The 12,159-nt window shown below is 42.5% G+C and overlaps 2 protein-coding genes across 3 annotated transcripts; one reads left to right on the top strand and one right to left on the bottom strand.

The window, feature by feature from the left end:
* Positions 1–323: 323 nt before the first annotated feature.
* tmem47 (transmembrane protein 47) lies at positions 324–6,352 on the top strand. The gene is made up of 3 exons (XM_079468486.1): positions 324–731; positions 4,508–4,648; positions 5,072–6,352. Exons 1-3 carry the CDS (start codon positions 506–508, stop codon positions 5,248–5,250), a joined length of 546 nt encoding a protein of 181 aa, XP_079324612.1. The 5' UTR covers positions 324–505; the 3' UTR covers positions 5,251–6,352.
* On the bottom strand, positions 6,229–12,159 carry tab3 (TGF-beta activated kinase 1 (MAP3K7) binding protein 3). Of its 2 annotated transcripts, none has more exons than XM_079468484.1 (7): positions 11,899–12,159; positions 10,519–10,686; positions 9,157–10,321; positions 8,543–8,703; positions 7,827–7,920; positions 7,676–7,747; positions 6,229–7,292 (listed from the first exon to the last, which is right to left on the bottom strand). In XM_079468484.1, the coding sequence occupies exons 2-7, from the start codon at positions 10,618–10,620 to the stop codon at positions 7,165–7,167; spliced, it is 1,722 nt and encodes a 573-aa protein (XP_079324610.1). In that variant the 5' UTR covers positions 10,621–10,686; positions 11,899–12,159; the 3' UTR covers positions 6,229–7,164. The 2 variants fall into 2 exon arrangements, with proteins under 2 accessions (XP_079324610.1, XP_079324611.1); XM_079468485.1 differs by having other exon boundaries at positions 6,353–7,287; positions 11,899–12,121.

Genomic DNA, 12,159 nt, shown 5'->3' with positions numbered 1-12,159 from the left:
AATTTCCGTTTCCATTTAATAATTTAACAAACAGATGCTTTTATCCATTCAGCTATTTATCATAAAAAAGGAACCATCAACATCAGAGCGCCTGAAATATGTGTATCGTTCTCTAATTGGTCTGATAAATGGTTTATTATCAATGTTTTGAAATAGGGCAGGGTGCCATTTGCCTTATCTGTCTGTTTATAAAACAAGAAAGAACGAGAACGAGGAAAAGAAAGATAAAGAGAGAAAATATACCAGATTCGAAAACGAAGAGTTAAGCCAGATGGGGGGGTCCCGGGAGAGCTGCCTAGGCACTAGGACCCTGCAGGTGCAGCAGAGATGTTTCAGTAATGTGCAGTGCAGTCGCGTTGAGGGGAGCGCGAGGGCAGCTGCTCCGCAATCTTCAAAGCAGTGATCGCAAATTAGGATCGTCTGAAAAGATATCCCGACTTTTAGGAACCTCGTCCCCGGCGACGTGACGCAACCTCGGTTATCCTCCAGGGCGCATCCAGGCGACATGGCCTCATCCTTGAGCGGCACGGAGGAAGTGCGCGTCTCGACGTTGACGCCCCTGAAGTTGGTGGGTCTGGTGTGCATTTTCCTCGCGCTTTGCCTGGATGTCGGGGCCGTGCTGAGTCCGGCGTGGGTCACCGCGGAAGAACAGTACCACCTGTCCCTGTGGGAGTCGTGCTGGAAGCCCGCGGCATCTCCGACCTGGCGGTGCACCAGCACGCTGGGGACCGGTGAGGGGACCAGATACTTTTGTAACTTTTCGACGAACGAGGTTTAAACAGCAAGTTTTTGACGCACATTTTAATGTGTGAAAATAAAACTGGTTAAGGTGCTTTGTTAACTTTAACGTCAGTCGGTTCAGCAACGTGTATCTGGAGGAGAATATAAGATAACAAAAGGGGCTCTTCTCTCAATAGTGCATCATTGACTGTCGTGGTTCAACTTTAAAAAAGTTTATTTACTATTGTACAGTTTGTTTAAAATATATTCTTATTATACCTTATAAGATAAAAAAAACTGATCAGACAGATGTGGTTTGAACTAATGCTTTGAGTGAAAATAAATTCTGGTTTTGAAAAAAGCTCTCCAGCCTTCAGCAAGTCAAGAAGGCAATGGCATTTTATTTATATGGAACTATTAATTCAACAAGAGGATGACCAATGTGCTTTAACATAAACAAATAATAATTATAATAGCATAAGAAGAAGAATACAGATAACAATTCACTTCAATAGAAATTTGTAGAGGATAAATACAAAATACAAAAGACGACAAACGATTAATCTCTTCACAGATTCTGTGTCTGCATAGAAAGCTTCATTAATTGTTTGATATTGATCCCTCACATTTAATCAAGTGCAGTGTTTTATTCACTATAGTGTTTTGCAGAACGGCTTTAGAATGATGTGGGAATGTGAAATGGAATCAGTGGTCCAGCTGGAGTTTCATTCTGCTTTTGTTGTCTACAAAATGAGCCTTTGTTGAAGTCCCATCACCGGCCAAGGAGTAAGGTTAACTTTGAGAGGAGAGCTCCCCGGAACATGGACAGATTAGTTACCAAGGAAACAAGTGGCGCGTTCTAGAAATGTCATTTCGCTTTGAAAAAGAAACTTCCTTTTTGGCATGCATGAAGGTTTGCCGTTTGGAGCAGTCCATAACAGCACCCTCTGCATGTTTACCTACAGTACGTACCAATAGAGCTATTAGTCTGTCCATTTCTTTTGTGTTCTGTACGTTTTGTAAGCTCTATGTTTAGCTCTGGACCTTGTCCTGTCATTTTTAAAAAGCCCTCTTTGACTCCATATAAAGTCATGAAGCGCCAGTCTGGGTGAATGGCTGTTTCCCTCTGCAGCAGGTTATTGATTTTGGGCTTTCTGTAATCAGTCACTCCATTTCCTCTGTTTTCTCTGTTATGCACCGTGCATTAAACTAAATCTCATTAGCTGCACAATTACCGGCCGATTCTGCTGCCTAGGCCAGAATATTATCTTGCTCCAGTCGCTGAGAGCTGTGATTTAAATCATAAACATTACTCTCTAAAAAACTGTTAACATAAACAGGCTTCCTTTCTCGTGCACTTTAAGCCGGACGCTAAAGTTGGGAAAGCTCTCGGGAAGAATCGCAAACAACAGTGATATGGCAGGAGTGTGCAAGACGCCCGTAGTGCTGATGTTATGCTCCACTGGAAAGGGGGCAGCGGTTGAATTCGGAGGGGGTGCGTGACCGGCCTTTCAGTGCACTATGCACCCCGTCTGAGGAATGTGGAGACATTGTGTCTTATTGATGGAATTCGCTCACTTGTTTGTGACATTGGCCTTCTTATTCTCATCATAGTGATATTAGATTGAAAGAACTAGCCGAGAGGCACTTGCTCGCTGAGAAACAGATTATAGTAATGAATGTTTGATTTTTATCTCCTGTCCTCATTTCCATCTGTAGCCCTGTAGGTTTGTTCTGGGATTAGCTCCGTAAAGACCCCTCAGACGTAGCTATACATCAAGGTTGCATTAAAGTCATGAGAAATCCTTTTCTCATATGGGGGAAAGTGATGTGTTGATGTTTCACAGACTGGTGGCCGTCCAGAGAGGTCAAGGGTCAAGTTGTCAGAATTTGTTTTTAATAGAATAGAATAAAACTTTCAAATGTCTTTCAAAAGATATATTTATAATCTGAATCTTAAACCTTATTTGGTAGAAAGCTTTGTTTTTATTAGAAACAAAAATACAGTCAACAGAGAGGAAGTGCCCCAGAACAGCTCTCAAGCCTTCTGAGAAAATTATGTTTTGACACTTAGAAATGATCATTTATCATAGGATGATTAAAAAATCAATTTTCTCTTTACTGTGACAGATTCAGAACTTTTTAACACTCAGCTTTTATAATCATATTAAATACGTCTGTCCTTTCTTTAGTTAAATGAGATGGACATAGATGATTAATTGTCATTATCTTTTTTACTGTGTGTGGAATTATATTTCCGTTTGATTTCCATGAACCCATCAATGAAAACTCAAATCTCAAGCATTTTCAAACTATTTTAAAATATGGTCCTCCGGACTTGCTTAAGAAACAGTCAAAACTACAGCTTGCTTTTGTAGGACACTTTTATACAGTAATATAAAACATTTAAAGGAATTGCGAGCTCAAAACTACGAGCAACGTTCATTATGAATGACTTAATGCTTTCTGTTTCTGGAAAAGTATAATATTGCCAAACACTCCCAGTCTATGATTTATTTCAGCATGGGTGATGTTGCAAATTTGCAATCGATTGTTTGCTTGTTCCTGTTTACTAGAAAGTGAATCACCCCATTGCGATTAGATAGGCATTTGTTAATTTTTACAATTTCGAAGACATGCTGTAATTTACCATTTTAAATCGGCTTTGATTTCATTTTACATAGGTTATTCCATTATGTTTTATTATTCTGATTTATTCAGAAATATAAACCAAATTATCAAATTCAATTGGAAAAACTGTTTCCTTCCTCGGTCTAGCTTAAGGAATTGTATACGCCTAATGCTCTTTCCCTGTGGCGTCTTAACCTAATGAGATTTTTCAGGAGTCCCGATGTACATGTGAGATTCCACACATTTACTCTCATGTCATCAGATATGGAAACAGCATACTGTTTCAGGCACCCCCATATCCCCTCCCTTGCTGCAAGCCTGCGTTCCATAAAGGATTCAGTGCTATTTCAAGGCAATACTCTAACTGAGTGTCTCAGAGTGCTTGAATGAAAGGCAAGAGGGACAGAAGGAGGTAGAAAGGGGAGGAGGGAATATATATTACGGGATGCCCCATTTAGCCCACCAGAGAAGCCGATAAGCTCAATGCAGCCCACAAAGGTTCAGTGTTGCGAAACCTAAGATGTGAGTGTTAGTGTAACTGTTGGCCAGGTGTGAGTACAAGCATTCCTACGGTATGTATAGATATTTAAGGCTATCTTTTAGATGAGCTTTGTGTCCCGTAAGAGTTTACTGGCTCATCAGATAGAGTTGCATGAATTAAATTGGATCTTATCTTCAGCTCAGACTAAACAATAGTTCATTGTCTTTATTCCATACAGCACTTAAACATTTACAGCACATGGTGAAAAAATTCGAATCCATAGGTTTTCAGGTGCAAGCATTGGCCGACGTGAACCGCTGCCTCTAACAAAGATCTCAGAACACCTACGATTAAGAATTGATGAACTGCATGAAGAAAAATATCTCTAAAAGCCTTGAAGTTTATGCCATCAAATGATCTAAAAATGCAAAATGTTCAAAATTTTTAGGGTTTAAAACGATGGATGAAGGTTATTTATGTAGAGTTTTCCAGCCGTGCACTGTGAATGTTTACTGTACATGTTTGCTTGTGACGTAAATCATATCAAATTTCATAATGAATGAACGTCCAAATAAAAGTTTATGCACATCATAATGCATATTGTGCATTTTTAAATTGGTGATTTATAACTCACGCAATGCGAGACTGACGTTTTTATGCATTTATGTAACACAGACTGGCAGATTGCCACATTAGCGTTGTTGTTGGGTGGAGCGTTCCTTATCCTCCTTTCCTTCCTGGTGGCCCTGGTGTCTGTCTGCATTCGCTCTGGGAGACGTTTCTACCGACCGGTCGCAGTTATGCTGTTTGCTGCAGGTGACGTACACGCACAACCCGCGCACATTTATAAGTCGACTTTCCTTTTCTGTTTGGCAGACACATTAAATTAGGGTTCATGTATTATGCATTTCAAATGTGCTGTTGGCTGTACCGCACAACTGCTGCAGGTAATGGAGCAGGAAATAGCAAATTCATTTTTTTGCATCCACCCCTCACAAAGCACCAAAACTGTTTTTTCCGAGCCACGGCGCACAGCTGCTTTAGAAATCAGTCATGCCAGTTGTGAATGACAAATTAGGTATCTGAAAGAGACATTTTCTCTGGTCTTTTGAGGGGAGTTTTACATTTCTTTGAAGTTTAAGACTCCAGATTACGGTTTTTAATTCATGTCCTTAACCTACTTTTGTCTCTTTGATGACTGGAAATTTCACAGCCTACACTCTTCTGTGTTTCTCACAGTGGTTCTGCAGGCCTGCTGTCTGGTGCTTTATCCCATCAAGTTTATCGAGACCATCAGTTTGAGAATATATCACGAGTTCAACTGGGGTTACGGTCTGGCCTGGGGCGCCACCATCTTCTCATTCGGAGGAGGAATTCTCTGCTGCCTGAACCCCAAGAACTATGAAGAGTACTACTAAACCTGCTACGATACCCACAATGCACTTCAATGTCCACTTCACTGTTGTTATAGCAGCTCATGCACTGAACATTTGTTCTTTGTGGACCTGATATGGAATTTCCAAACACGCTGAGGAAATGGCAAGCTGTTAAATTCAGAATACAAATTTTCTTTTCATGCATTTCCCTTTCCTTACTATCCTCATCCCATAAATCCACAGTATAATGAGATTAAACCCTGTCATTAAAATCCCACAATTTTCCGGTCTGTCATTATAATCGAGTCATTTTCCTCATGTCATTCTAACACATCACGGTTAGATGAGCATCTCCAGATGTCAGGTTTTTATGTTCACGGGAATACTGCCAGTCTGTGATATGATCAGTAGGGAAACCTCCATCTGTTATGGGATCTGAAACATTCTAGCAAAATCCTGATAGACCAAAAATGTACACATATCACTCGACAGTACATCACAGTTATGAGACAAAAGCTCACACATAATGGAAACTATAAAGGCAAAAAATAAAACCCTTTAGGAACTTCACATAATAATATGAAACAATTTTATAGTGAATGCCCACCGTTGTGGCACCTAGATGACAGATGTTACGTTCGTGTGTGCCAGCAGTCTAGTGTAATGAGAGACCGGTCAGGACATGGACCGATAGACATCAAAGCATAACACTTCTTGTGATAGTAAGATAAAGTGAAACGTTAAGCACAGACCCTGTACAAAGTGCATATACTGTTACCTTTAATGTCAGCAATTGGTTATTTTGTGCATTATCAGCTTTCTGAGGTCTGCATCTCCCTTATCCATTTATAAGGGATTCGATAGAATTGCATTGTAGAAAAATCGAGGTCCTGTGGCGTAACAAAGCCTAGCGTACAGACTAGTTTATAATTGCCTTATTTTTGCATAAGTATCCATACAGGTAGTTTAAGACGGACTGAAATAAGTTTTTCTTTTGTTTCGAAGGTTGCACAGTCTGTTGCATGCATGGTGTGTTTGAACGCATTTATAACTTTTGAGCGGATGTTTGAGCGATTTTCTTTTTGTATCCCAAACACAGTAGTGACATTCTGTACTTATTTATATACTAACCAAATAAACGGCTAAAAGAAGGATGTGGTTTATTGATTGTCAAAATGACCTGGGCAAAAATTAAGACAAAAACGTTCAATGCTAACAATTTCAACACCCCAGAGCCTCATAGAGTTCTATGTCACATAGAATTCGATCCTTTATTAAGTACAGCAACGTGACGCATTTGCACAGGAAATGGACATCTTTAACAGTATACAGTGTGGCATAATATGCATAAAAGTACCAGGTATTGTTCATGTGCAGGTATTATAGTGTTCTTCATTCAACTAGAAGAGCTCTCAGTGAGCACATACAGTGTAAAGTCAACATTAAAATGATTCAGACCTCAGCACATCTCAATACACTGGATGTGCTGGGGAGACAAGCCCTGTGCATGGGATTGTTGGGCATTTTTTCTGTAAACACTGCAGTCTTATTCTGCTCGGAATGGTAGCTTGGTAAACCACACCTCCTTCACATCTGGAAGCTCCTCCTTTTCCTAAATCCACACCTTCCCAGTCCACTCCAGTGACAATCATTCAATCCCTTTTGCTTGATTCTGTAATGATTTTGTAAAGTCAAGACGCCCTCCCGTCCTCTTGTGAAGCATCTTCTTTCAGTAGAAAAATACAAGTGCAGGAAGCTCCTCAAGAGGCGAGAGAGGGTGGGCTCCGATTGGATGTCAATTAAACAGGGTCTGCATCTCTTTTAAAATGGGGTACGGCTCAGTTACGGCTGGGTGAAGCTGAGGGTACAGAGGAAAGATGATGTTGGATACTAGACAGGGTGAAAGAAGATTAGCTCAAAGAATGAGGTCCATGGCCCTCAAGGCGGCCGGCAAGCTCAAGTGTTGCGCGGCATTTCGCACTGTTCGCAGCGGTGCAGGGCGGGGTGGTTGAGGAAAGTACAGCTTTCACAGTTCCATTGAGCGCCCTCAAAATCTTCGTCTCTTTGCACTGGCGCTGGCTGCACTAATTGAGGGAGACAAGACGTTGTGAGACGTGTGAAATCTGGAATATTTCTGACTTTCATGGATAACTTCAGAGTAATACGAGTATTCTGCCACACCCTTGACATTGCAGAAATTGGGCCACTGGCTTCACATAGCAACAAAAGAGTGATAAAAATAGAACGAGGGTGCAAGAAACGCTATAATAATGCTATATTTAATACCCTTCACCGCACTGGTGTAATCGGAGGTCGGGAGGATTCTGACAGGATATACAAGAGAGCAAAGGGCTAATTTTAACCCAAGAGAGTAAAACCTATAACTAATTAAATCTACTATATATTTCAATACAGCAAGAGAACAAAGATTAAAATAATGATGGTTGATTGAAAATGCTGAATTTACCTATTGGTGGTACAACAGGGCCAGGCTGAATATTATCATAAAAGTTGTTCATGGCTCTCACATCAAACTTGCCTAAACAAAAAACAACAATAACATGAGTAAATGTTCATATTATATGTCAAAAGGATGACTGTATTTATGGTATTGTTACCTCTTGACCGCAGCAGATCAATCTCCTTCAATGAGCAGTCAATGTCGATCTGGAGCTGTCTGTTTTGAGACCGAAATCTAGTCATGTCCTCTGGCTGGAAAAACACAATATTCACCCCCCCCTCATTTTACTCTCACTTCAATTGCACACAAAATAACTCCAGACATTCTTTCACACGCCAGATGAGTGATTTTAAGTATGTTTGCTTATATGCAAGACTTAAGTCTTCAAACAAGTTTGTGGATGGAAGTTTAGCGCAATACTGAAACAAATTGCAATGTGATAACTTGCTTAATATTGCAATAAACAATACACGATGAAATAATGCTTTACATTTAAAGTCAATTTATACTATATTCAAATAGATTTAAAGCCTGTGACAGTGTGGACAGAGCTCCAGACACATAGCTTAACCCGAGTTTAAGTTTTTGCTCAAGCTCCTTTCCCGGCCCCACCCCTTCTCTCTCCCACATCACCTCCTGTCCTCTCTACCACGGCGCTGTATAGAGCCAAAAAACATATATACATCATATAGTCAACATGTTTATATATTTTGGCAAAGAAAGCATCATTACAACTGTTAAACATGAACAGCCATGCTTTTTGCCGTAAACAAAAACGAACCCCTCCGATATGCATATTGGAATATTTCAAAACATTGTGCAGCTCTAATTTATGTGCAATAAAATGGTATGTTTCACGTGTCTCTCTGTTACCCGAGGGATGAAGCTTGTGCTGTTCACCCGTCTGAATCTTCTCTGCAGGGCGTCGAATTCCATTTCATTTACTTCCGTCTTGAGCTGGTCCACTTTCTGCCGTTCCTGCATGAGCTCTTTCAGGAGACGCTCCATCCTTGCGCGCTGGTGCAGGAGCAGAGCTGCAGATGAAATATACAAACACAAGACTGTAATGAACACTTTCCATGTTAATGGTACCCGCCAAACCAACAATATACTGATGCAAGGATATGGATTAACAGAATTATCTTTTTTTTATAAATCATGAATTAAAAGAATTATAGAAGGTTGTTTAAGAGATTCATTTACATTTACATCAACACAAACGGAAAAAACACATACTTTGAATGCCCTTAAGTTCACTTTAATGGTATCCGCCTAATTCAAAAATTACAAGGTCTTTCAGAACCTGTGAACATTGGCATCACAATGCAAGATGATTGACTTTGGTCAATTCTGGAGTAGAACTGCCCCCACAGGCAAGAAGGGATGTCTGACCATCAAGAGCTCCAGAAAAGGTGACCCAAAAACTGTTTGTAGGAATGACAAATTTATATTTAACAATGATCTTGTAAGCATACACAGAATCATACCTTGTGTATATGCGTAGTCATCCGAGCCCGAGCTGGAACGTCTAGGCATATGTGCGATCTGGCTGCAGACACTCCCTGGGAGTGCAGAAATGGGCAGGATCGGTGGAGGGGCACCGTGGCGCTCACCCTGGTCCACCATGTTGAGGAGGGATTCCGTCTCAACCGTCGGAGAGCCTGATGAACGCTGTGCCTGTCCAGGAGACACTTTAATCTTGATGATGGCAGAGGTGGCAGACTGAGGAGAGGATGCGGGCCGGGGCCTTGCCACACCTTGGTGGATGTATATTCCTTGATGAATGGAGGCCCCTGGAGGTCCGGTCATACTAATGCCCCTAGATGGGGATCCGGGGGAAGGGCTGGTGGCCATGTAGATCGATCCCTGCGGTGCCTGTACAGGGGAGTTACTGCGTGTTCGTTGTCCCTCCAGCGTGATCTCGATCTGGTTCTTCATAGGGCCTTTGGAGGTTATGAAGGACCTGTGGGACACTGGCGGGGGCTGCTGGTAGGACAGGCCAGGGAGGGTAGGGGGACTTATAGGTAAAAACCCATGGGGTGGTTGCTGGACTTGATGTTGGGGAGAATTGTATGGGGATTGGTACGTCGGAGTAGCGTAAGGTGACTGTTGGTACACGGGCGTCCCTGATGTGGACCAGGGAGTGGGCTGAGGACTTTGAGAGGGTGAAGGCCGCATGTACACGGTGTTCCCGCTGTTACAATAGACGCCGGGAGGAATCTGTAGCGCTTGGGGGGCGGAGGGGATGTTTTGGGAGAGGGTTACTGTAATGGGAGTCATGTAACGTGGGACTGGGGTGTACGTGGGTGACACGCCCTGGATGCTGGGCGGAGGAGTGGAGATGTTCGAGCGTCCTTGGTCGTTTATAAAAAAGGGATTGTATCCCGGTGAAGGCGCCATGGTGGCGGGGGCCGAGAGAGGCTCAGGGTAGCCGCTTCTCGGATGCTCGATGTGACTGTCGCTTGAACTATGCACCAAAACCCGTCCCGCAGCATTACTCTTGGCTCCTTCTGGAGCAGGATAACCCACGCTAATACGCAGCATGTGGTTGCGATTCATGTGGAGCTCATCCGGGCTGTGGTATTCCTCATACAGGTATCTATTACTCTCCTGAGCCAGCAGACGGCAGCAGAGGTCCAGGTTGTTGTTATTCTGAAGAGGAAATGTAAGACAATGAGGAGAACATTTATTTTGCACCTGACACGCAACCCTTCTAGTTTACTCAGACCATTTACCCAGAATGACACAGCAAAATATCAATGACATCATCTAACAGACAGATAATAATCATAAAAAAGAAATATAGATTCAAAAGCCTACTTTTTGCATTCAGGGATGCCAATTCATACCTGAAGAAGGCACTGAGACACCACTTTTTCAGGAATCTCAGGAAAGCGCTGCTTGAGGTCCTGCAGTATGTGGTAGTCCAATTGAGGCCCTCTCTGCGCCATACTGAGCCCAAAAACAAGTCACTGAGTCTGCAGCCAGGAGCGCAGCACCTGCTCTCCTCTCATCCCCTGACAACACATCAGAGACACAGATCAACTTTGATCTGCCTTGTGCAATGCCGACAAATTTGTGAATGAATGTGTGTCCTGTGCAATGCCAAACGGAAAGAGAAAACAAAGGGAAACCATTATGCGTATGCACCAGACAGCATCAGACACGCGGCTGCGCAGTGGGAACATATGGCGCATTACGAGAAATGCCTGCAGCTGGAAAACTGCCATTTGTCGGCAAAAAGAAAGTTGGGATGGAAATGCAAGGATACAATCTCTGTCGGTTTTGAGAGGGGGATGGTAAGAAGTACCAGTGTTGTGCTTAGCGACCAGGCGACAACCTGAAATACGAGACATCATCCTCGTTTCACGTGTACAATTCCATCAGCTCAACGCCGTTGTGTATACATTTGACAGGCGATGCTAATCGTCATAGTAAAAATGACAGAGATCTTTACACTTTGTTTAGCTGAAACCAAACACTGCCAGCCAGGTGATAAATTCAATCGACATAACAACACCCACAGTGCCACGGACGTGTCATATAAGTTATAAATGCAGCAATAAACAAAAACGCTGATTTTTTTAGCAAAAAAAATTGCTTTTATATTAACAGCTCATTTAAAATATGAAACTGCATTTCTGGAAATAAAAATAGAGGACAAATTAAACTGGCAAGTAAACATCAAGTTGACAGCCGCCTCCTGCTAACCGAGTCAGCTAGCTATACATTTATAAACAAAAACAAAACATAAAAACAATACTCCAATGTCTCCTTTGTCTGCCGTCTCCGATCGCAGTGAAACCACCGCCAAATCCGTTTAAGAGCTACAACTCTGCGCTATTTTTAACGTTAAGTTAAATGATGACAAAGATAGAGCCCGCAGGATCAACGCGGATAACGACGTCTCTAAACTACAACGTTTTGGCAACATTTCTTAACTTACAGCCACGTAACATCATTTATTACAGGTGTAACGTTAGTTATTGTACTGACGTAAAAGAAAAAACACACTGGCTGTTGACTGTTAGCTTTAGCATAGCCGTCCGGTTAGAAGCTGCAGGTACGAACGGAAACGCGACGCGGGCCGCTCCCCTGTCAGACAGAAACTGCTGCGGGGAGCGCTTGATGGTCACGGTAAATGACGAGCGACACTTCACTACGGCGTCAGTTTCGGTGCATGGTAGACGGTTATCGCCGTGCAGGTAGCAGTGTAAAAGCCAACATACCGTGCGCTCGAGCCTCGCGGCCATTGACATCCAAGCAAGGCTAGTTTTAACAGGTGGCGGTTCAGCGCATTCTGGTGTGAAAGGAAATGATAGCAATGTCTGATGGCACCGATTCACCGGGCTTCTCCAGGGATCACGGCGGCTGGTTTGCTCACAAAACCGTCATATTGACGTACGCCTAGTTCTCAGTCGTTCCGGTCGCGAGTTTCTCATTTTACGATATGGTGTACTTCTCTGCCCTCTGTTGGACTGGGGTTGAAC

This window comes from Barbatula barbatula, assembly GCF_947034865.1.
Source record: "Barbatula barbatula genome assembly, chromosome: 11".
Classification (NCBI taxonomy): Eukaryota; Metazoa; Chordata; class Actinopteri; order Cypriniformes; family Nemacheilidae; genus Barbatula; species Barbatula barbatula.
The sequence above is the reverse complement of the archived record's forward strand: the minus strand, read 5'-3'. Positions and strand labels throughout refer to the sequence as shown.